Raw genomic sequence first — 26,877 nt, 5'->3', positions numbered from 1 at the left:
ATACATTGGATTGGAGAGCGGTGTAGAGACAAACACGTGAAGTTTTCATGTCGGGTGTCACGGAAGAGATTTTTCAGGATCTCAATAATCCTGCTTAGAAATGAGTCTGGAAATTAAGGATTAAATTTCCGAATACGGAGGGTCCGTATTCGGAAATATAATTCCCTCAGTCAGTATAGACCAAACGCTTTGGTAGGAAAGACCTGGGTTCGATTCCCATCAGTGAGGAACATTTATCTGATCTCTTTCGACTAAAGGTGAGTTAACGGGTCTCATACGAGGGTGGAAGATTTTCTATCCCGGTAAGTGGAGGGATGTTACCGGTAACATTTCTCAAAACAGGCCCGTGAACACACACGGCTACAGTCATAAAATATATTACGGCAAGAAAGACAACGGGAAACCACCTTGTTCATAGTCATCTGCCTAGTATGGTAGCATACTAGGCAGATGACTATCCTATCCTAGTATGCTAGGATAGGATAGGATTTCCGAATATGTAAACATATAGTGTTTTGTATCTGATCTGATCTGATCCTGTGTCTTCCTCTCTATGAGAGGATTGCAGCTGATTACTAGGGAGATAATGAGGCAATGTGGTTTCCCGTTGCCTTCCTTGCCGTATTTCTATGAGTGTAGCCTGTGTGTGTGTTCACGGGTCCGGTTTGCCTGCTTGCGGGATGAAAAACCCCAGATTAAAATTTAACTAGAACCCGAGAAAGTATAACAAAACCCTTTAATAAATCACGACTAGTTTCATCGGTATTCCGACTTCTTCAGGTGAGTAAGAAATAACATAAGACTTATAAAAATAACAAGGTAAAAAACATGGCCTTTCTAGCTTAATAAAAAGAAACAGAATAGTAACAGTCATATTTGAATAGGTGACCGCGTGCTACTGTTGGCATGAATAGAATGTGTGTGACAGTTAATTTTAGAGCGCCAATATTGGATTATTGCGCTATGGGAATCCGGCAAATTGTAGCTTAGATTGTTGTTCAAATGTGAAGGGTCCAGAACTGTTTCTTGCGATTCTATAATACGTCTTTCAAATTCATCCTTACATATATATAAATTAGTTGTGTGGTCCCAATCAACTTAGTGTTGCCGTTCTTCGAGGTTAGAGTTTGCGGAGAAGAGCACATGACTGGAAAGGGTGCTCGTTCGTGTTCTACTGTAGGAGATGTCACGTCTATGTTCCTGAAGACGAAGTGAAACAGATTTATCTGTCTGGCCAAAATAAGACTTTAAAATTGCAATAGTAGGTACAATTGCAAAATAAATACCGTGCAAGTGCTCCATCGAAGTAATACATCTATCAGCAGTTTAAGAAATGTGAAAGTAAAATCTATTATCTTTCCTGCGTACTGTCCGACCACAGATGAGACCCACGGCTGGCAATGTGCCAAGAAGAGTTAATTCATGTTGAAGAGGAGAAAGGAATAAGGCGATGTACGAATTCGTTACTAACACGCCAAATCACGTGTTTATACATAAATTTTCCAACATTGTACAAGCAAAATAGTTACCACTTTAAAAACTAGAATTTTCATAAAATAAAAGCTAATTTTCTGACGTATAAGAATAAACACTCATCCCACGAACTGCACTGATTACCCTATTATCCAAATAGATTTGCCTTCTGACATGTGCAGAAGTGTCGAAGAGTCTCGCATCTGTGGGCGCACAGTACATTCTTTCTTCCAGATTTTAACTCAACTGAAAAAAAAAAAATGAAAAAAAAAGTGAGATGTATTACCTACAAGTTCATCAAGTCCTGTCAACTCACTGCACTTTTTTTTTTTTAGACTTGTCTGCCGAGTTATGTTCAATTGTTATTACGAAATACGAAAGAACTATGCACATAACAGATTACTGCGAAGAAGAATTAAAAACTAGTAAAAGTAACACGGATTCCGATTTCTTCGTGTAGATAGGTTCACTTATTCACGTGTTACTTGTATAATTAGTGGTTGTTAATATTATGAAATAAGTGGGTAAAGAACATTTTATCTTTTGTAAGATAAAAAAGAAGATATTAATCTTTCATCTGGTGCTCAGTTGTTTTTTTTTTTTTTTTTCATTATTCGAAGAATCGAACAAGGACGGAAGTTTGTAACTAACTTGAATCTGGTGGATCTTTGAAAAACTTACTTCTAAGACATTAATCTAAACTACTGATGCTACAGTTCATCTCTTAATTCATTTTGCATAACAGAGATGTTGAACCGAATTAGAAACCACTGAATTAGAAATTTTTATTTCATACTGTGTTGGACCTCCTTTAGCGATTTCCAATACCGATCGTCTTCAATTCCTTGCACATAGCTCGGTGAGATATGGGCCAGCAACAGCCTTCAATAAATCCTTCGATCAACTGCTGCACACAGAAAGTTCTATTTGCTCGTGCAACTTGAAGACTTGTATGGTACAAGTCTTCTCAGCTGATGGCGATCTCGTTCCTGGCAGACTGTCTTCGGATAACAGTTATGCCTCTTAGACAATGTGGATTATTTTTCCACTGATTAAACACCCAGAATATCTTACCTTTTGAGAAACAAGTCGGCTCTACTGTTTTCAAAATCATGGTTCCAGCTAGACGGGCACCCCACTGTGATCAACACTATTGACGATTACTGACCATCAGCATTCTTAAATACTTGCCTAAAACACGCGGTGATGCAACTTGATCAAGTATTTTGTATATGTGCTGGTCAGTATCAGTAAATATCAACATCAGTAAACGTAAGTAACGTTTAGGTACTTCTGCATCAAGGTTTCTAATTCAGTAGCCGGTATGTGTACAAACGCACTGTATTATTTAGGACACCATTATGATGAACATTTCGAATTCCCAAGGAATTAGTGCAAACAGAGGTACTTCGTGATAATTATTTTACAGCAAGCTGCATGATTTTTATCCTCTGAATATTTCACGAATATGTTTATGCGCGTGTGTATGTGTACGTACACCAACTCACGAAATCATAATACACTCACAGAAGTTTCTTAGGTGTTTGAATAAGTCTGATACGAATGTTTGCATTAAACACTTTTTTTCCCCCTATTTTTTTTATTGTAAGCTTCATATTCCGGTAGAAAATGTTGACAATCATATATGAACCTAAGAGCAACAGCTCATCCAGGTTACGATATGCATAAAGTTACAAAAAGTTATGTAATGCATTATCATTATATAAACGTATGTACATCCATATAGTACACATATTATACATATTTTTATAATACAATAACATAATAAAATCACAAGAGACATGCTAATATGTACAGAAAAAGTTGTATACAATTAATTAAGAACAAAATAAAACAAAGTAGTTAAATAGTATTTAATTTTTTTACATTTCACACCTGAAACTGGATCTTTTTAATATCAATTATGTAAAAACCAATCATTTATATTATTATTTTGAACGGAGCTTCCTCATTTCTGTGTGAAAATAAATATATTCTTTTATTCTAAGCGACTTTCCAAGGCCACGAGCCGATGTCTTCGAAAATTTTCAGGATTGTCCGAGATGGCAAATTAGCGAGATCCCACACGGCGCATTAACATGAAATCGCTTAAAATCTCATTTCAAGTATTTCCATTAATTCTCTTATCACTCTAACCACCGACTGAAGCAAAAAAAAAGTAATCTCCCTATTTTCCTGTTAGTTGCACAGTATACTTTTCACTCTTTTAGAATGCATTTTATAGTCTTCGTACAATTCGCCACTTTAATTCTTGTACTTTCTTATATATCGTGTCTTTCTTTGCAATTCTTAATTTCCCTGTTCATTCATTTGATTTTACTTTTAGAACAAGATATATACAGTTCGTTGTTGCCATCAGATATTTAACTCTCTTCAATTCACTATTAATCTTTCCCTCCAATAACCTCTTTTCAAACCATTCGAAACCATTTTTCAAAATCTTTCATGTACCGCAGTTAAGCGCTTATATCCTCTTATCCCTGAACATCTGCATCCTGTGTCACTCAGGTCTGGATTATCATTCTCACTAACCAGTAAGAAAGTTGGTATATCCTCTTTTCTGTTGGAGAGCTATTTAAATACCTGTTTACCTATTTTTTTTTCTTCTTTTAAGTATGGTGGTAAATTATCGTCAACCAAAATGCCAATATGAAATTATAAGTCTTACCAAGAACTATCTCTTGTTATAACATAACATACATTATCTGTCTGATTTAATGGATGCATTGGTTCTCGAATTAAGTGTTTTCTCTTACTTTCATCCACTAAGACACCAGTTGTAAATAAGGGACATGAACCTCTAGATTCATGTCCCTTATTTACAATTATGTCCCTAATGAAATATAAGAGCCACTAAATATCGATTTTTTTTTTTTTCACGTCTTTAACACTTTCATTGCCAAGCTGAAAATTGGAATTTCGTGTGGTGGCCAAAATTTTTTTTATTTAGCTAGCGACGCCCACGCGATAACGCGTGATCGGCCGTTTGGTGAAAATAGATTTTATTCTATTCTCACTCGCATCGCGCGATAGCGCGTGATTGGTAATGAACGTGTTAATCTTTTTTTTTTTTTTTTTTTTTTTTTTTTTTGTATATATGAGCCTCTTAAGAATATCGGAAATTCTTTCTTTACTTACCTAATTCCATTTTTTCCTTGCGACTTATATTTTCATTGTTATGATGACAGTCTTTGTAATGGCATGTGTAAACATTACCCTCAATTCCGAAGACTGAAATAATTCAAATAAATCTTTATCTAATAATCCACTTCACGCTAGACTTTCAAAATTGCTCATGGTCATCCCCTCAGGTTCTTTTTTCCCATCCGATTTATATTCTCCCTTTTACTATGTGACACTCTAATGCTCAGTATTCCTCCGCCCATTGATGTATTCTGGAGAGGGGGGGGGGAGAGGAAACTGTGATGACCATGCTGTTTGAGGAAGGGTGAGAGAAGCATCCTTTTCCCCCAAGAAACCATAGTGAAATGTGAATTTTCAATTAAATAATAAGAAGCATGGTATCCTAGATACTCATCGTTGAAGGCTATTCCATTTTTCGACAAGACAATAAGTCCGATTTGTTAATTAGTTTCCAACAAAAATAAAAAAAAATTCCATCTCCATATGAGATCCTTCTAACTCTTTTTTCAGTTTGAAAAAAGCCCGTATGGAGATTCTTTCTTTCAAAAGGGTGGCGACGGAGCTACAGGGGCCAAAAATAATAATAAAATCTATTTTAAAAAATGAGTAAAAGTTTTATTGAAATTACACTGATAAAACAAAGTATGTATAATGAATGACCTGATAAACGTTTTTCAATCTTGTTTCGGAACTAAAGTCTGGACTCAGTTTATATGAAACAAATTCGTGGTATTTTACCAACATTGTAACGCTGAATGTTCCAATTTTCTTTTCAAAATGAAACATTTATAGTGCGAGGAATCGGAATGATGGACTATCTACCTTATAAGTATTTCTTCTCTATACATCCCGTTATATATATACATACATACACACATCCCGTTATTATTATTATTTGACACCTACAGGGAGTCCTAAGACTCATCGAGGGAGGCACCTACTCTACAACTCTCCGTCTCCACCACTCAACCTCATCCACAAACCGTCTCATCTACACCAACGCAGTAAACAACTATACCGCCATCCTCAAAACAACACAGAACAATCCCAAGGGTTATATCTCTTTACCGTACATCAGCTCACTCTCCCAGAAACTAAGAAGAATTTTGAAAAAATTTAATATAAAAATGTGCTTTTCCACTCTTCCTAAACTCAGATCATTTCTAAGTCAATCAAAACAGGCTCACAACCATCTTCAGTTTCCAGATGTATACAAAATCATATATGACTGTGGGAAGCCATATTATGGCCAAACTGAGAAGTCCATCCTCCAGCGTCTCGAAGAACATCAGAGAGGCATCGCTTATAATAGAGCCAGAGCAAGTGCCCTCTCAAGCCATGTCCTGTTCTCAGTGAACACAAAGAATGAAGGCAGCCAACACGAAATAGACTGGAATACAACATCAAACATTCATATATGCCACGATGAAGTAGAACGCCGCATAGTTGAATCCAAAGAAATTATCCTAGACTCTTCTCACATAGCCATGCTATCAGATGCTGGCGCACTCGTGAAGTGTCACACGCTCACATATTCCTAACAATAGAACTTTAGCCCAGACTGTAGCTTCAGTTCAAACCATTCCAGTTCATAGTCTGTTACTGTAGTGGTACAAATGTTTCTTTACGGTGTTTTTTATGTTTGCTTTTAATGTTCTCATGCCTGAAGAAGTCGGCATTCCGACGAAACATGCTGTGTGTTAAATGAAATTAATTTGTTTTTTCTAATTCTTGGAATTCAGTCAGTAAATAATATGAACACACACACACACACACACACACACACACACACACACACACACACACACACACACACAATATATATATATATAATTTGTTTAAAAAATTGTTAGGACCAAAAAATACTTGAGACCGTTCCTCTGTCATTTATATATGGCTTACACGTTCTCAATTATTGGGTCTGCGTTTCGTAACTTATGCCTGTTTAAATTTTATACTATTGATACTCTTGACACCCGTGAGAAAATTCCTTAACAACAAAACCTCTGGTGAAAGTCTGCCGTTATTATTGTATTCAAACGTTTATGGTTCTGATATCCGTCTAATGAACTGATCATTATACTGACTGCATGCTCAATTTGAGAATATAATGCAATGAGTAGTATATAAATACAAATAATGAGTGCACTTTAAGATCTATCACCTAGGTGTACTATCTCCTTGCTATCAGAGGAGGCGCTCTCCAAAACGAATGATAACGAATTTAATTTATACAAATATATTTGATTTCTTATATCTGAATAGCTAAGTGAATATTTCTTAACATTATCGAAGTTTTTATATCTAATTCTTGATTGCAAGAAATAAATGTTTGTCGATTTACGTTAATTTTATTGTAAAATGGCATTCCTTCTACGAATATATGTATAGAAACTGCATTCTTACATGGAAACACGTAGTGATATGTTTCCTACAAATCCCACTTTCATTCAAGATAACAAGTCAAAATTTCACTTAATTTCCGTTCTGATGCTTGAATCAAAATAAAGTCAGAGTGTGTTTGTAATGATGTAATACTGGTACGGAGTTTAGTAAACTAGCTTGTTTTCCTATAACAAATATAGAACGCTTACCTTAACATAAGTTTATATGATTTTTTCGGAACCTCTGGGTTCCGAAAAAATCATATTTTTCGGAACCCAGAGTGTTCCGAAAAATATGATTGTTATTGTTATTAAGCTTTAAGTTAGGAAGCTGAGGCAAACAGAAAAGCAAGTCAATTGCGTATGTTTCTCTAGGTTTGCTTGCTTGGAGAAGGAAACATTTTCTGGGAGGAGTTTCGAGCACAAAACCATGAAACCTCGATTCTCTATCTCACTTTTTTTACCTCTGTGCATAGTGAAAGTTGATAACCCTTGGCATAATCAAGAGGAAACAATAGCATTAAATTTTTAGCTAATTCAAAAGAATTGCATTTAGGATTGTTCAGTTTTCTTTCTTTGTTCGAAAGAAAGTATTGATTTGATTAAAATATCAAAACATTAGGTACCTGATCCTGGATTTTTCCTTTCCGTCATTTTCGACCATAGGTGACTTTATAGGCATTATCCACAAAGTATTCCTGGTGAGATTTTTTACAGGGTAGTTCACCATTGCTTTCCCCAACCCTCCCGGTTTTATCCGTGCTCGGAACTGGGATATGACTGAGACGCATTCATGACTGCGTTCATCACAGGGCCGGTTTGATTATTCTGAGGGAGACGTAAAACCGGAGTTTCCGGGTGAAAAAACTCCCTACCGCCATATGAGACCGGTTAACTCACCTTTAGTCGAAAGAGACCAGATAAAGGTTTCTCACGTCAATGACGGGAATCGAACCCAGGTCTTTCCAATCAAAGGGCTTCGTCTATACTAACTGAGCTACTGAGGCTCCCATTAGGTACCAATATTCATATATTTGGAACTATCTACAAAAGGCATCTTGCACTTAATCAAATCCTATTTCAATAATCATCAGGCATTCAGCGGAAAATAAACGCAGATGTGTTCTAATTAAAAGAAATAGAAATGAAAACAAAAATAACGAGCAATGAATTCGTTTTTTTATTATTTACACAATGAAAAGCTTTAAAAAATGAAAAGATGTATTATTTACAACATCAAAGCAAGCTAAATTCTATAAAACAGATGATTAAAGGTCATTAACCTAATGTTAACTTAATAAGGAAGCAGAACAGAAATGGCACTTCCATTTTTCAGTTAAAAATATGAACTTTAAGAATTAACATTAGTAGACATCATCAATATTAGTAGAATAGCGCAATCAAATAATTAAAACTGTTTCTTCCATTTCCAGATAAATAATAAATGCATGAAACCGAAGGCTGAGAAGCATATTTGAAAAAAGTACTCGCGCTTGCCAGTATGGTGTTGCGAATCAACTAGAAAAATAAATAAAAATTAAACTGGATTTTGGCATCAGCACTTCAAGATAAACAGTTCTAAAGAACAGACCTCTCGGCGATTGTGTCCTTTAGAATTGATTTGTTTTTAAATCACACGATGGAAGATAATGCCACTGAACTCTCCCTAATGTTGGAATGTTCTGTACCGCAAAATGTTCCGCTTCACTGATGAAAATGAATAAGAGACTTGTCCATTGCAACCACAGTAGTTCAGTTCTCCCACATTTTACAGAGATGAAAATCGACAACTGACGTGTTATATATTTCATTTCACTATGGTTGAAGCTTTGAAGAAGACCTCTTTTTAGGGTCATAGTCATCTGATGGCTCCCAGGCGTTCCTTTCTACAATAGCCCATGGTTGAGGTTCTGCTGATCCGAAAATAAGGAAAACAATGGCACCAAATACGTAAACTCCTACAGATGTGTAGAAAACATAACTCCACTGGCGAATACTGCTTTGCTGTTAAATAACATAAAAGGGGAAAACGTCAGATGAGAGTGAAAGACATTCTATAATGGCCATTCGGATGGATTAATCCAATTAGCCATTAATTCGAAATATGTTAACTTAATATAAGAATTAAATCAATAACAATGTGGCAATTATGAAATTGTAATTTAAAAGAAAAATTGCTTATTTTATGAATTTTAATCTATTTCTCCTTTTAGTTCACATATACTAGACATATACTAGAATTAAAATTGTATACCCCCGTAATGTAATGGGCAGATTCCTATCAGGTGTACCAATATGACAAGTCTATTTTGCATAATATTCTTTATATGATTTTCTCTATTCTGACTCCATCTATATAGGCAATTTATTTTAATAGTTCTTCAATGTAAAACTAATTTCTCCCTTTATTTGAAATAAAACACAAAGAATTGCTTTTAAACAAACTTATTTTCTGTGTTAAAGCACAGGTCATTATAAATGTTTACAAAATAATATTGATGCCGTGTACGAAAGCTCTTTACTGAGGGGGCGCGCTGTTAGTGCGAATTTTTTTTAAAAGACTTTTGCTTATAGAGTATCATTCCCGTAACTGTTTGCAAAGAAAACACTAAAGAATTCAGTTTGTTGAATTTATAATAAATGGCTTTTATAATAAAGTTAAATCAAGTGAAAGCTGTAAGTAGTTTTTATGTTGTTTTCACTAATTATCTTTCTAAGCTATGACAAAAGTTAAACACAGCTGAATATAGCAATGAAATTAGGCTTACTTTAGACTTGCTAATTATATTAAAATGCAAAGAAATCGAAGCATTTCGGCGCTTGCAATGTATTATTACAATTTGAAGTGCATAATCACTGATGAGCCATACTGTTAGGATGGAATTACCTCCGTAGTGCAGTTGGGAAGAAAGACGCAACATGCGCCCTTCCGTCGTAAGAAAAGACTGGCATCGAAATTGTACCGTCAGGAAGCTTTATGCAGGTTTTTTTTTTTTCATTTTAAATGTGAATTAAGTCTCAATACGGAAGTAGCAAGGTTTTCTTTTCAATGCTCGAAATCCAGAAGTTTCCCAAAACCGGCAAACCCGCTAGAATGGAATGTGGCCCGCTCCCGATGAAACGTTTCTTCCAGAAGAATGCTAAATCAGAAAATATATAACCTGGTCATAAATCTCTGTTTGCGAAAACTACTCAGTATAATGCGTTAATATCTTCTTTCAAAGCATGCTAATTTAACAGACAAAATTTTCGTTTTTTAAATGATAGTTTCTCGTGGCAAAAGGTTCGCCATCGTTGTTTTAGAACATATATTGAGTACAAGTAGGTCATAATATCGGCTTGGTTGGCCGAGTGGTTAGCGTATTCGCTCCTTCAGCCAGCTGGCTGTGAATTCAAATCCCGCCGTAAATAGGAATGTTTGCGATTGTTTTGAAGTGGGGTAGAGGAATTTCATCGCTGGGGTGCATTCTCTTGATTTTTAGAGGCTAAAGTGGCTTGAAAAAGTTTTGTTTGGTTTCTATAGCAGTGTTTCCGGATCAAGTAAAAATGAATGAAAATTAATAGAAAAAATTCTCAGCCGCCTTCAGTATTAATATACTATAGAAATTTATAACCTTTCGTGGGTGAGAGTCACAAAATATTCAGGTTAAATAAACAGATAAAACACTAAAGTTTTGCATGGCATAAACTTGGATTTTAGGGTGACGTGAAGACGCTGAACAGTGTTTACCATTCTCATTATGTTATTATGCCTGTAGCAAAGAATGCACATTTAGGCAATTCTTGACTGTATAATGGTTAACGACAATTATTTAATAAATGTTACCAATAATGAAGATTTGTTTTTGAAGCTGGTAGTTTCAAAATTTGCGGAATTTTTCTTGCTCGTTTGGAAATTTGATATTACTATTGGTGTTTGTTCCGTAGATGATACTTTCTTGCTATTGGCTACTTCCCTATCGCTCGTGACCACTTTTGATGATAGGCACTATGCTTTATCTCACTAACACACACACTGTATATACGAGGATGTGCTGATAATCACCATGAAGAAATTGAGACAAACCATGTAACGAACAAATTATTATAATTTCATGAAACATGGGGTTAAAGGGTTTTAAGATATGTTCTTTCTTGTGGTTATATCAGTTGCTTTTACTTTAACATGTAAAGCCCCCAAACTACCTATAGATTCATTCTATCTCTATGCATACAGAAATTCCCACCACCTCCTCCTCCTGGTTGCATGAATTGCATTTTACCTTTAACATTTGGAATCCTTATAAAAAGCTTGCAGAGCTCAAGTTTTGGTTTACTTGAACTGTTTGCTGAGACATTTCGAAACGATGAATAATTTCATTGTGGCCAAACAAAATTTGTTGAAAATTAATACTTATTATCATAATTTATATGGGCACTGCACGGAAAACCCACTCTATCCATTAACACAATATCTATCATGCATCTCCTCTAACCTGTTCACTATTGGGGGCGCTCACGACCGTCTCTGGCGATCCATTTCACGGATTCACAACTCTCCGAGAAAAGAATCTAGTCCGCACCAGATTCTTTTCTTACTGACACCCTTACTGACCACACTCTTAGACAGCTTCCAAATGCGACCTCTTAGGGAACATTCCATAGATCTGTCATCAGATTGGTCGCTCGTCTCTGAATCTTCTCCATGACATCTCGATTCCCAAGAAACGAACGAACCAAATCTGTGCACAATAGTCAACATGTGGCCGAATCATAACCTTGTGAAGAGGGATAATAACCGCCTTATCTTTAGTTTTTAATTGTTCTTTAGCATCCAAGTAATCCTCTGAGCTATTTTGACAACATTTGCAATATGTTCTCTGAATTTCGAATCTCTATTCACCATCATCCCAGATCCCTAGCCTCATCAGTTTCTTTAAATTACCTTACATTTTACAACATTCTGTTAACATCCATTGTCCTTTGCCCACACTGCCAGTTTATTTAAATCATCATCTTGTAAGATATCTTTATCAACTTATTACTTAGAATTTTTACTAACTTTTTTCGCTGCAATCCTATTTGGGATTAAATCAGACCATTGGCAAGTGCAAAAAGATTTTGAAGTGACGCAGAAAATTAAAACACCGCTCCGCTTAGATGCAGAGTTAAATTAAATTCGGAATTTAGAATAAATACGAAATGTCAATAATAGAACAAATCTGCTAAACCCCCCCCCCCCCCCCACACACACACCTCTACAGGATAATTCAAAAAGATGGACTCAATTTTGTAAGTCTATATATCAAACATAGAACTAGTGACAAATATGGTGCAAAGTATATTTGATTATACTCACAATAAAGTTTATAGATGTTCAATGTGACCCCCCCCCCTCCGGCAGCACGGATAACATCAAGATGGTAGCTGAATTCATCCCATACACGAAGGGTGCCCGAGCTTTTTCCCTTATACAGACAACCTGTTTGCTCAAATTGATAATTCCAACGACAAATGCTCTTCCTCGGTGGAGGTTTAATATTGAAACGATGACGAAACGCATGCCGCACCACAGTCGCCGACTCGGTTTTAATGAGCTCACGAACGCAAAAACTTTTGTGCTGCATAGTGGCATTTGCACACCACGGCGCTTAACCGCACGAAGGAAGACTTCTTGGTTTCTAATCTAGTCGGCGACTAGAATAAATTTTTCTTAGAAAAATTTAGAGTTAGTCGATCTCTGGCACGGGGAAGCGGGTTTTTTCCCCCGGAAACTCTGGTTTTTCGTCCCGTAAACTAAGAAAATCGACATTAAGAACCCACATTATTTCAGACATTAAATATGTTAAGGACCACGAGATGGCGGCACTTGTTGAGCCCTCTCTCTTCACTGCGTGCCGCTCAATTAGTGATAGCCTTGGACCAGCTATCTCTGATTGGGTACCAGTGGAGATTGAACTGCTCACTCAGTCTCCAAAAGTTAGATAGGGCTAAAGGGCCTCGCCTATTCCCTATGTACGGGAATAAAAAGGCGTTAGCTGCTGCTACTCATTAGTAGCCATTTTGCTCAGAACTGAAGTTGCTGCACGGCTGTGTGCTAGGCAAGCGCTCTAGCTGTAGTATTTCAAACTTTAGGACCTCCTCTTTCAAATATTATGTAGCTCATTCACATACGATGTATAGTTCAGGAAATATAGCCGTACGAAATTGAGTCAATCTTTTTAATCACCCTGTACATTGGGAATAGGCAAAACAGCTTTAACTAGAAATCAGTTAGCAACTGGTATTCACTAGTCATCACCAATTAAATTAAGAGATACCGACGATTTCAACACTTCGAAGACAAGAGCACAGTAGTGATACCTTAAATGGTATCACTTTATGAAATAGTGCTAGTTCCATATATTTTTCTGATTTGTGATTTGAAACACCGAGTTTACTAGAGAGGAAGGGAGGGAAACTTTTTGCCTATTCCAGAAAAACGAACTCGGGCTGGAAAAACAAGAAAATTCCTCTAAGCGCTGACTAGAAGAACCTATAACGGTCTTTCTTCGGGTATTCGAGCTTTTTGGAAGTAGAAACATTATCTCAAAGTAAATATGCACCGTGTTTAGAATCCCTACTAAAATTCCTACTAAAGTTGTCATATTCATGAAGTTTCGTCTCTTTCTTCTCGGAAGCAATTCCTTCATTGTAAGCCTCCACCATAAGCTGATTTGCTGGCCAAATCAGTTTATGGCAAAATAAATATACGCCTGCAAGAGCGAAGCATTAGGACGAACGATAACGATCCCCTCTTTTTGAGTTTAGGATATAAGATTATACCAAAAAGATAAGCTATACCAAAGCCATGGACGAAAACGACGATGCAAACAGATTGATGTTTTTCCCTTAATGAATCAATTTGCTTGCACATCTTTTTTCTGTTCTTCGTTTGTTCTGATTATCAAATTGTTCTGATGTCACAGTAATTTGAGGTAGACGGAGCTTTGGAGAAGAGTATTATACATCGAGCCATGTTGACAGAAGCACGGCCACGATGTCTTTAAGTTATGATAAAGCTCAAGCAGTCTGCGACAGTGCCGGTATCAAAATTGTTAACACTTAAATGCGGTTGAGATTATGTTTGAAAGCATTATTTTAAACTCGAGATTATGCCGAAATATTTGGTCGCAAGATTAATTTTATTTAGTTTTAGAATTTGTTTTAACAAGCATAAAAGGTTTCAGGTTAATCGAAGTATAATATGCGGATCAGTGACTTTTAGTGAGGCAATGAACTCTCGACTTCCTCTGCAATCCCCAATTTACTGTTTATGCCTTTTATTATTATTATTATTACGTGTCAGCAATACAGTTAAAAAGGAAAACTTACCTGCGACTCTAGGAATACGCCTGCCACATATGGAGATATGAATCCAGGAATACTCGCAAACGCATTCGAAACTCCGAATAGTTTTCCTAAAATAAAAAGGAATATTATTTCAGTATATCATTCATACACAGAATGTTCGACTTTCAGTTCTAGTTTTCAAATTATTTATTCATCATCACGAACCATGGCCTCACTGCCCGTTGATGTCTGATGCCTGTTTCACTATCTTCTTCCACCTTTCTTTGTCCAGCGCACAGTGTCGCAGTTTTTGTACACCAATTCCGCACCAGTCTTTTATATCGTCTATCTATTCTCTGTATGGTCTACCTCTTCTGTTTAAACCATCCGAAATACCAAACATGAATGTTTTTATCTTCCGGTCCTCACTCATTCTACAGATGTGTCCAAATAATTGCAGCTTCCGTTTTATAATCTTCTGCATTAGATTCTGTTTTGGTTGTATCTTCTGATAGAACTCTTCATTGGTGATTTTCTGTACCCATCCTATTCTTAGAATCTTCCTGTAACAAGTTCTTTCAAATGCCAAAAAATTCTTTTTCTTGATTCCTTATTCATTACCCATACAGTACACCGTACAGTTTCAGATCCGTACAGTACACCGCTGAAGATGCATGTTTCCAATACTCTTAGTTTTGTTTGCAGACTGATCACTTAACTTTTCCAGATGTTATCCATGGCCTTCAGATTTGTTCTTCCCTTTGTAATCCTGATCTTGATTTCTTTTTTTTACAGTCCATGTCATATGTCAGTTTACTTCCCAAATATGTGAATTGTTCTACATTTTCTATATCAGTTCCATATACTTGTATCTTTTGTTTCATGTTCTTCTCACCAAATACCATTGTCTTTGTTTTTTCAAAGTTCAAAACAAGTCCAAATCTCTTCCCTTCCTCATTTAAGTTTCAGTGTTTTTTGTAGTTCTCTTTCGTCTTCTTCAATAATAATAATAATGTCATCTGCAAATCTCAGATTGTTAATTCTCATTCCTTGTACAGATATTCCTTTGGCGTCTTCTTTCATTTTATCCATTGCTCTTTCTAAATGTGCGATGAAAATGCTTGGTGATATTGGGTCTCCCTTTCTAGTACCTCTGCGTGTTTTAAACCATTTCCCCAAATCATCACCTATTCTAACTGCATTCTGATAAACATCTTTTAATATAGCTATTAGTTTTTTTTTTTTTTTTTTAATCAATTCCATAGGATTCCAGAACTGCTAATGTCACTTTCTGGTCAATACTGTCAAATGCTTTCTGAAAATCAACAAAGCAAGTATATATGTTGATTACCGTGCAATAATTAAAGTTCGGAAATACAACGCGTTTTAACGGGAACCATGTTAGATCGATGCTTTCTACATTCTGGTTCCTTCTATTCCATTATGTTACTGTTTATTCAAATATGAATATTTACGTGAAATTTTATTTCTTAAGTGGTTAACGTTCATGGGATAAAAAAGAGAAAAGGTTTGAAGAAATGCGAATAAGTTTCTCTCTGTCCATCTCATTATCTGAAACTGAAATTTGGGAGTTTATTTATTTATAATGCAAAAAGTCCTACCTGCAAAATCTGGTGCCATGTCCACCGTAATGGATACCTCTCCACCTCCATAAAAACCATACAATGCCATGGATAAAGTGAGTAAAACCACCACCAAGATTCCGTTACAACCGACTTCAGGAACAGCGACCATGCATGCTGCTGGACCAAGTAGAGCTACAACACAAAAATGTTGTTACAACATAATTATGATAAAAATTGTAATTTAAATGTGCATCTATTAACACTAAATTATCATAACGTTAAAATGCAGTCCTAACAGTTTTAGTTACTCATCGAAATTATCTTTAAAAACACCAAGAGATGGGTGAAATATTTTGCTAACATGTGAGATCATGCCATACAAACCTATTGTTTCAAATAATTTGTGAATCGTTGTGGAACTAACACATCCTCGACTAATCATGAAGTCGGACAAATAACCGGAAAAAACAATGGATATACACAAAGCAATAGACGGAAGCGCATTGAAGAGTCCATTCTGCAAATAAAAGATCGGACATAAAAATCATTCCTTCTATTACCAATTATTCCATAAACACTTCCAAACTAAATGGTTCAAACATATTCGTATTAGTCTTACCTGCTGCATAGGAAAGTGCAGGACGTCTTCCAAATAAGCTGGTAATTTCGTTTGTAGGCAAATGAAACTCCAATTTCCCGTAAAACTGGCTATGGATAGCGCCCAGAATGGAACAGAAGTAAACACCTTAGTCCATGGTGTTGGATACGTCTGTAATATTAAGAAAATTAATTAGGAATTAAAATTTAACTATTTTACATGAATTTCAATGTTTGATGCAACTAAATTAAAGTTCGAGTTATCGAACATCATTTTATGTGTACGAGAAGAGAAGTTTTTTGATAGAACATCATACGGAGGGGTGTATCAAAATTATTAGTTGTTTCGTTTTATCTTAAGAGTTAAAATACTGAAATTCATAATGGCTTTTTAGAGAATCTGAAAAATTATTTCTTTAGTAGAGCTGTAAAAGAGATTTTCTAAAATTTATTCACATAAAAATATTACTGATATTTAAGATGTATTCGGATGGACAAAACTTATTGAAGCAATCATCCTCAAGATCTTACTTAATGTGCTACACAAATGCTAAAGTGAAAATAATCATAAGTCCTTTGGATGGGCCGGAAAGAACCCGGATTTCAATGTTGTCGAGGACTTGAGTCTTTCCGACCAAAGGGCAAATGATGCTTCAACCACCAGACTGCTCCTCAGTGGCACTTATTAAGAAAGTCAACGACTGCTAGTTAACAACTGTTCACCGTTCATCTACAAACTTTCTTCTAAACCTATGGCCCACACAATTCTAATGTGCTGTCGATTGAGATTCCATCCTCGGATTTGTGGAATTCCTCCTCAATTTTCTTTTCTTCTAATCATTGCCACTCTATTTCAGTGACGCCGCCATCTTAGATTAGCTCGGTTTCTATTCTAGTACATTAATATCAGGCTGTTTTCTGATATCTTCATTGATATATGGCTCTGCCATTCGTGCTATTTATTCATTCCATTAATTTTTCTGTCGAAAGAATTTCCATCTGTAATTTCCACAGTCCGATCAAATTTTTTCTAACCTAGGTTACATAGGTGAAAATTAGTTTGAACACCGTCTCTTATACCGATTTTGGTCTTTTGGTAGATCTCTTATAAATTTATCCAGCTTGTTTTCCTCCTCGCGACCGTACTAGTTTTATTTCGTTATTTCCATATTTAATTTAAATTGGGCTAAAATATTTAAGATACGTAACCTGCTCTACAAGCTTGCTACTAAGAATGTAGTTAATGTTTTTTGTTTTACTACCTCATCTCAAACTTCATCATGCAATTATTCAACTTGTCATCATCATCATGCGTATCAAGGATTTAGGCCTAGCATGGCCTGTTCCGGCCTTAGAAGTCATCGTTGAATCGTTTAAGAGGACGTCCTGGTTTTCTTTTTCCTAATGGCTTGTACTTTAAGGCTTGTTTTGGTAATCTTTCTGTTTTCATTCTTTGAATGTGTCTCGGGGGACCCTGTAACCCCTAGAGAGCGCTTCCCCTGGGTGGCGGATGGAGGAGCCCATCCATGTGTGTGTGTGTGTGTGTGTGGTGGGGTTGTCCGAATATACTGAATAAGGACTGGTGGACCAACAGTGCCATAAGGGGAAATCGTGTTGATTGTAAGGGATGCGGCACTCCCAAGGATCCCTAGCTGGATCTATCCTCTCCTTTTTCTACTTTGAGGAAGATCCACTTACTTTAATTTTTCGTATAAGGCCTTATCAGCCAACTCTTCTTATTTTATGACCCTTATGCTATTAGAGTACTCGAGGGCCATGGGGTCTTTTCATTTCTGACCTTACAACTATGCCCTCTCTATAAACCTTACTATAATTCTTCCATAATCTACTCTTTCCCCCTTCAGTATACCCTATTCCTCCTATTCAAACTTGTTTAAAGACTAAAACAGATTTAAGAAAAATCCTGTCTTCATAGAATTAAACTTAATATTTCCTATATGAATATATGCTTAATGTTATTTCTTTAATAATTGTCCGTAGCATGGATATTTTAGAATTCCGTATAACTCAGCTTTTACATATGTTGCAACTTATGCAAAAGCTGTATATTAGGATCCATTCACACCGTACAAATATTAGCGTCTTGAGCAGTGTTTTTGAGGCCAATAAAACAAACTCAAAATATACACTGTGACATTTTGAACAGACCATTTTTATAGAGAGAGAGTATGGGGGGGGGGATGCTTGCTATATGAACGACAAATTGCAATTTGGGTAGTTTAAAAACAGATGGACAAATTTCAACGATGACGAAAACTTCAAACTATGGCAAACATTACTATCTTATGTACCGACAATCAAGGACATTGCTGATTATCTGCACGGAACAGTTGATGATATCATCTCCGATTGCATCATTACAAGAAAGCGACTGCATGGTGTGAAAAACATCAATTAGGATCAAATGACTTTCTTCCTTTCTAATGATATGCATAACTCTACATTATGTAGAAAAAAAAAAGTTAGCAAGACTATATATTCGATATTATTTTTAAATTTTCCATCGGATGCATGCGGTGTGTTAGTAAAAGGCTGTATTTCTCTCCCCCACCCCTTCTCCCCAATCAATCTAAAAGATTATGCACCCACTACATTAGTTCATTTTTACTGAACTAAAATTACTAAAAGTAATTTTACTGAACATTCACCAGTAAGGAGTAATACATTATTTTCGTAGTTTTCATTGTAGGTACAAAATAATTCATTACCTAAATCCTTTATATTTTTGCAACATTCTAATCTTTACTCGTTAAGCTTGGCTAACCAGTAAAGATTTTAGCGTAAAATTTAATAATAAATTTTTAACGTTTTAGCTTAAAATGAAGCAGAGATTGAACTACTTACCAGTTTATTGGCCGAGTGGACGTCTCTGCTTTTAGAGATAGTTTCCCTTCTAATCAGTTATAGTATAAGTAGATACTATAACTGATTTTTATTATTATTATTTTTTTTTTAATAATCGAAACCGTGCTATAATCGAATTTTAGCACGGTTGTATGTGAAAAGTTTTTAGGTGGGAGGTGATTCACGTATCTCACTATGGGACATCACTATTTATGTTTAGAAAAAGCGGGTCGAAGAGCAACGTTGATTGGTCCTCCAAAACCTTCATACTGTCATTGGTACTAATATGCTTTAGGTTTTATGGAAGCTTGATTAATAAAAACATTACAGGACCTCTATATCTTTTCCGTGCTTAGTACTACCAAACTGAAGAGAAATATTCGAAACAAACGGAAAAGCGAATCAGACCACAAAGCACAGACTGATTTTCAACTTGTCTTTATTCTTATTAAATGAAGTCTTGATCATTTCGCTTTTATTCTTCCCTGATTCACTTACACGCAAACTCACACTTCACTGTGCAGCTATTCGAAACGAAATTTAGCAAAATAGGCTGGTTAATCCTTATTCCCAAAGTGTTTCTATGTCTGTATATTGAGTATGTTCTTCCGGCCTAAATTTGACTGTTTTTGAGGGACGAAAAACCTTAGAAAGAACAACCCCTCCACCACCGTATAAGATCGGCTAACTCATCATTTGATTTGAAACATCAGATGCTTTCAATCAAATCCTATCCTGCCAGCTCACGAATGGCTTACAGGGTAGGAATTTGTTGTTTTAAGGATACTTGCGACATAAGACTGAATGATATAATCACGTAATCACAAGAAAGATATTTATTTAACCAAATATTTCGGTCTGGAAATAGCAGACCATCGTCGGTGGTATTACAAGAACAGTTTAAAAAATATACAAGCTAGAATACTAACAATAGATCGTTGAAATTAGAACATGCCGCGTGATGTTATATCACTAAGTATGAAACGAAATATTTTGAAGTAGAAACATGATTGAATTTGCTATTAAAAAAAAAAAAAAAAAAAAAAAAATTAATGGGTAATCTTGATTAGGCTTTCCCAGATTTTTGATATAGATATGCAGTCATTACGATTCAGGTTGGGATGATGGAGCAAGGCCTCCACGCTTTCCTTGAACAAACGTTCGAACCTATAACGGGATCTATGTAAGAGGCGCGTTTTGGACCAAAGGATGCTGTGGTCAGTTTCAATCCCGTGTTGAGCCAAACCAGACTTTTCAGGTTTATTGTGAAGAATGGATGATTGATGTTCTTGGATTCTTTTTTCAAGAGAACGTCCAGTCTGTCCAAAGTAAGAGAGATCACAGTTGCAAGGAATTTGATAAACTCCAGGAAGAGATAAAGTTGAGCGTTTGTCTTTAGGAGAAGGAAATTGAGAAGACAATTTGTTAATAGGAGAATACGTAGCTGTTAAATCTATTGTTAGTATTCTAGCTTGTATATTTTTTAAACTGTTCTTGTAATACCACCGACGATGGTCTGCTATTTCCAGACCGAAATATTTGGTTAAATAAATATCTTTCTTGTGATTACGTGATTATATCATTCATCTTACAGGGTAGGGTTTTACTCTCCTCACCCTTTTGCTTGGACAAAAGGGTGAGGGGGGGATTAAGGAGTAATAACAAAAAAGGAAAAAATCTTTTCATAAATAAGCAATAAAAGATATTATAAACTATCACACTTTCTCAATAAAAAAATGTATTATTTTAATCAGAACTTTCACATGACATGACATGACATATACACGTGTGAAATACTTCACGAGAAATTCAAGTACAGTACTGTATTCGGAAATATTTGTTTTGTTTACATTTGCTCGTAGTGACAGATCAGAGCCATCTGGTAGAGTTACAGAATATCCTTTCACTTAGTTACTGAAAATATGCATGAAACATAATATTAATTGGTTTATAAAATTGTAATGGGATATTTAAAAGTTTTGCTAACCTTTTCTTCCGTTGACTTGTTGGGCAAATTTTTTTGAATGTAATTGAATTCCACTGCTGATATTCTAGGATGGTGGGAAGGAGAGCTATATACTAAAACCGACCAAAGAAAGAACCAAACACAACCGGCAGATCCTAAAAAAGGGGAAAAAACAAAACAAACAAAAATAAAATAAATAAATAAGATAAGTTATTCGTGTTATCGCAACAACTGATCATTTGTGCTATTAATAAACGTCCTTGAAACAGGTTTGTTTTTAAGTTTATATAATGATAACGCGGGGACAAGTTATGAAGCAATGTTCAGTGGAATCGAATACACATGCCGCAGCTGAGATTAGAACAAAACAGTGGTACTCAAAGTTTCTCGTCAGAGGCATATTAGTAGTAAGTACCACGAACCATCAAAATATCAGACATGTAGACGACAAAAAAACTTTTATACTAGAATTATTGCGCCAATACGTGCTAAATACTACATCCGTGTAAGTATAGAAATATTTATGTGTAAATATTTTGCTAATTGCAAATAAAGCAAAACATTTGATGACATCTCCCGAAATATGAAAACTTACACTTCATTGCTCCTACAGAACCTGTTATTGCACAGAAATAACGCATATCAGTGCAGTAACGAGGGCGTGACGGAAGAGGCGCCCGCCACGGGTGCAACTAGGTTTGGGGCGCAAAAACGTAAAAAAATAGATATAAAAGTCTACTATTTTATATTGTATTTTTAAATCTCGGCAATACGCCGCTTTAGACACACAAATTCTGCAACACACTGCAACTGTTTTTGATGGAGTTTAATAGTAAGTGTTTGACATATTGCATTTAGTAAAATTTAACTTGTTACATTTAAATTTTTCAAAATTTTGTCATTTTTGGGTTGGGGGGCGCAAGTTAGACATTTGCCACAGGCGCTTCATACCCTCGTTACTGTACTGACGCATGCCTTCATCGACAAACAAAAGAAAATATTTTCATAGTAGTCTAATATTTATATTAGATTTGATTGCCATCGCCCGGACTACCATCCTCTTTGTAAAGGTCTAAGCCACGTCTGATTTCTAAATCGGGATTCTTGGATTACTTAAATTACCAACCTGTAATAGTTTTGTTTCATAATATTATTATTATGTAACACCTCCAGGGAGTGCAAAGACTCATCGAGGGAGAGTGTGCCAACAGCATCGAGCGATTGATCTCCTTCCAACTACTAACCGCACTCAAACTTGCTTAACTTTTTGCGTGAGCCATTAGTAGCAGAGGTTCTACCAATCGACCAACCTAGTACGTAAGGCACTTTTCGTTAAACAGAATGCACTCTCATAACGTCCAATTCATGGTTATCTTGTTTTAAAAGGAGATTTGATATTCGAGGATTTTCACTGAAATGTGTTAAATCATTTGAAACTTCTTTTAACTGAATACTTTTTGACCACTCTCGCTATATACGTTATCTATAGTTATACGAAATTAACTGCAATATTTGACCAAGTCACTGACATGTTTAACGTGTGCAACTTAAATCTCATGAAATTAGTGCCACCATTCTCTTATTTTTACTCTTTATTAATAATATTACAATGAGTTTCATTTACACTATTTGGTGGTTTTAGGACTTTAGGATTTAGTTTAGGGTTCTCGAATTATTATTAAGAGACTCATCAAGAGAAGTCCCATACTACCCGCAACAGCTGTTATATATGTTTTCTTGAATTCATTTACACTGCTTACACATACAGTGCAATCTTCACATCAAATGCAATCCATTTCAGTTACGCACTACCCTACAAGAGAAAAATCTAGCCCTCACTGACAGCATTCAATCTCAACTATCAAGGATGCGCTTTCGTCCTTTCTCCAACCTTCAATAAAATAACAAATTTCTTCTACTAATATCGTGTATGAACCTTTCAGAGGTCTCAATCATATCACCCATCTTTTTCCTGTTTGCAGGCCACAAATTCTCAGTCTGTCTTCATAATCAGTATTAAACAATCCTGATATCATTTTGAACGCTCTCTTTTGCACTCTCTCTCTAATATATCAAAATCACAATGGAAATCAGGAGACCAGACCTGCGCTCCTATACACTACAATAAGAATGAGACACAAAAATAAAGTAACACTCATTGTTTTCGAATTATTTCCATACTTGTTTAACTTCACTGTTTAAAAAGATTGGGGGGGGGTGTTAATTTGTCTCCAGCTGAACACGTTTCCAGATAAGAATTTGTATATGTATCTTCCCCTGAAAAGCGTTTATGGCATATCTCACATGCATCACACTGAAATTCAAACGACTGTATTCAACACATTTTAGCAAATATCTCAGTAGTACCATATACTATCAGTTCTACGATTTCGTTCCTGTTAATTAAATCTGTCGAATTAATTCGATAATTAACAGGAAAAATCAAAAACTCAAACTCAATGACCGATTCGTCATTCGCTAAGGAATTTTTTGAATCCTCACATTTTTAAAAATTTTACTTTTCTACCAAAAGCTCGCTCATCTCTTCCATATGATACTTTGTAGGAGGTTCTGTAATATGATAAGATAATATAAAACATTCATGAAATCAAAATATCCCACTGTAGTAGTTTCATGCGTGATACCGATTAGGAGAGATATTATTAGAATTCATTGTTATAATTTCGTCAACAAAATGACTTATCTAAATGCATGATATTAGTGTTTTGAAATAATTCTTAATGTAACGGAATTAGGCGAGTACCCACCCACATCTCTTGGCAAGAGATGTGGGTGGGTACTCGCCTAATTCCGTATTACTTTCAGAAAAGTAATACTTAAAAAGTAATAAAAGTAATACCACATGTATTACTTTCAGAAAAATTTACTACATGAAACCTCGCTTAACGCGAATTCGATATGCGCGATAATCAGTTAGCGCGATTGAATGAAATTATACTATTTCCCGCTTTAATCAGTTAACGCGATCTTTTACGTTATGCGAAACTTTTATCGCCAATCTGCAGCAAGCGAAAAAGCTGGAAGTCATTAAGAGACATGAAAGTGGCGCTAGTAGCACAATGATTGTGCGAGACCTGAGATACAGCGAGTCTACAGTTTGGACTATATTAAATAAGATCAAAGAATACAAAGAACAAGGAAAAGTTGCTACTGCTTCTTTAAGCATGCAGATCACCCGAAATAGAAGCCATTTAATGATAGACATGGAGTGTCTTCTATCACTCTGGATTGGGGATTATAACCAAAAAAGAATACCTCTTAGTACAGGGAATATTCAGGCAAAAGCTCTCAATGTTTTTACCTAATTGAAAGAGACCAAAATTTCAAGAGGAATGTGAAAGCTTTACTTCGAGTTTAGGATGGTTCGACCGTTTTAAAAATCGAATTGGACCGTATAACGTAAGAATAACTGGAGAATCTGCTAGTGCTGATAAAGATTCTGCGGCCAAGTTTCCTGAGGAATTGCAAAGGATAATTCAGGAGAGTGATTATGACGATCGGCAAATATTCAACATCGACGAAATTGGTCTCTTTTGGAAGCGTATGCCAAAAAAAAATTTCCTAGCTAAAACTGAAGCATTTCAACCATAATACAAATTATCTGAAGATCGTCTTACACTTTTATTAGGAGGCAATGCAGAAGGAGACTTTAAACTCGAGCTTATGTTAGTTTATCGTCAGCAAAATTCAAGATCTAACATTATTGAAGAAATCAGTACAATTGGAAAAGAACTTGGATTTAATAAACTGGATAAGAAGAAGTGAGAAACTTGCTCGATTCCCATTCAGAACAGTTAAGCAAGAATGATCTCCTTCAACTAGAAGAACAGGGTGCAAATGAAGAAGATAAGGAGTGCGAACAAGAGAATGTTACGACTAAGAAGCTAGTTGCAAAAGAACTTGAGCTAGTTTTCTATCACATTAAGCATGCTAAGGAAATTTTGTTTGATGCTGATCCTGATATGGAACGAAGCTTCGCAGTCCGCCGAAATCTTGATAAAGCGATCACCAGCTATCGTTAATTGCATGACAAGATGAGAGTCGAGCACGATTCAAACATCTTTACAATTCAAACATTCAAACATTTTTTTTTTTTTTTGTAAAAAAGTAGCTGAAGCGAATGTTTTAGACATTAAATAAAAATTTAAGTAATTGATTTTTATCCTCTAATATAGCTTATAATGAATTTTTTTTCCAAATTTACGCTGACCTAACTGATGGATGAATTATTATTCCTATTGTTTATTATATTCGCTTAACGCGATTTCGCTTAGCGCGCATTAATTGATGGATTAATTAATCACATTAAGCGAAGTTTTCGTGTAATGCAATTCTCTATAAAATACAAACATAGGCGTATTGGAAACTTCGAAAAAAAGTCTACTTCGAAGAATTAAATCATAAAAAAAAAGTTAAATGTGTTAAATAGAACAATGACTTAATGATTTCTTTATCCTGTCGAAACGCAAACTTTTAAACATTGAGCAAGGAATGCACAAAAGTTTGCACACTTAGAAAAGCCCATTTCCACCTTGAAAATACGTCATAATAAATTAAACGGACAATAAGTGAAGTTGCTACTGGATGCCTACCTAATACGTAAAATGCAGAAGGCCAGCCACCTGCAAACCCGTAAGCACAGAGATAGCCTGTAAGGGGCATAGAAAACACATTCCCGAAGTGGGTTCCAACGACACAGATCGAGAGCAGTGTGTTTCGTTCTTCTACTGGAGCCCAGCTTGAAAAGAGCGTGTACACTGTTGGGAAGATCACTCCCTGCAAAAGACATTTCCATTGAGATAATTTTAATATATATGGGAAAAAACTCTCGCAAGCGCCATCTGATTATTGTTGCTACACATTGTTTGCAAATTATAATTATCACATTTTCTTAATGAGATATTTCTTAATGAGTAGTATTAGATAACTATTGCAACTTACGTGGGCTAAACCTATCACCAGTCGGGTAGCGACCACCACAATGACATGGACACTTACAATGGTGGGAGTGAGCATTGTGAGCATGGTAGAGAGTAACATTCCTCCTCCAAAGAGCCATTTTGGTCCAGTGAAGTCGATCAGTTTGCAACCGAAAAGCATGGCGAGCACATAGCCGTAGAAATATGCCCCAAGCATTATGCCCTGCATCGAAGGACTCCAATCGTAACTTCCCTACAGGAAAACAAAGGCAGAAATTTAATTATTTTATTCGACATAGGGGCTAAGCTGTATTTATTAACAGTAGTGAAATATCAAATTTATTGATATTAACTTTGAGAAACGCAAAAAAAATTAATTTATACACATCATTCTTAATTGGGTATTAGGAGTGCTTCGCAAAATTCATAAACACTTATAAGAGTACATGTTATTCCTCGATTTTGGCTGGATGGCTTGTAAAATTCGGTATTTGGAATAGCTGTATAAAATTTTGTCGAGCTATTTCCAATTTTTTAATTTAAAGTTCCATTTGCAAAAAGGAGTGAAACGTGTTCGAAATTTTATACTG

General features: G+C 35.6%; 1 protein-coding gene across 3 annotated transcripts in view; it reads right to left on the bottom strand.

The window, feature by feature from the left end:
* Positions 1-8,202: 8,202 nt before the first annotated feature.
* Positions 8,203-26,877, bottom strand: part of LOC150106805 (sialin-like) — a 29,801-nt gene continuing 11,126 nt past the window's right edge. For all 3 annotated transcript variants that reach the window (XM_090392717.1, XM_090392716.1, XM_090392718.1), the window contains exons 3-10: positions 26,310-26,540; positions 25,961-26,144; positions 21,369-21,502; positions 16,539-16,688; positions 16,304-16,436; positions 15,956-16,111; positions 14,376-14,461; positions 8,203-9,026 (exon numbers count right to left, since the gene is read on the bottom strand). In XM_090392717.1, the coding sequence (XP_090248843.1) occupies positions 8,838-9,026; positions 14,376-14,461; positions 15,956-16,111; positions 16,304-16,436; positions 16,539-16,688; positions 21,369-21,502; positions 25,961-26,144; positions 26,310-26,540 (1,263 nt within the window). In that variant the 3' untranslated portion in view covers positions 8,203-8,837. The remainder of the gene's footprint in view (positions 9,027-14,375; positions 14,462-15,955; positions 16,112-16,303; positions 16,437-16,538; positions 16,689-21,368; positions 21,503-25,960; positions 26,145-26,309; positions 26,541-26,877) is intronic.

This window comes from Typopeltis vanoorti, chromosome 5 (genome assembly GCF_054136105.1).
Source record: "Typopeltis vanoorti isolate ZY-2024b chromosome 5, IOZ_Tvanoo_1.0, whole genome shotgun sequence".
Taxonomy (NCBI): Eukaryota; Metazoa; Arthropoda; class Arachnida; order Uropygi; family Thelyphonidae; genus Typopeltis; species Typopeltis vanoorti.
Note: the sequence above shows the minus strand (reverse complement) of the source record. Positions and strands in the feature narration are given on the sequence as shown.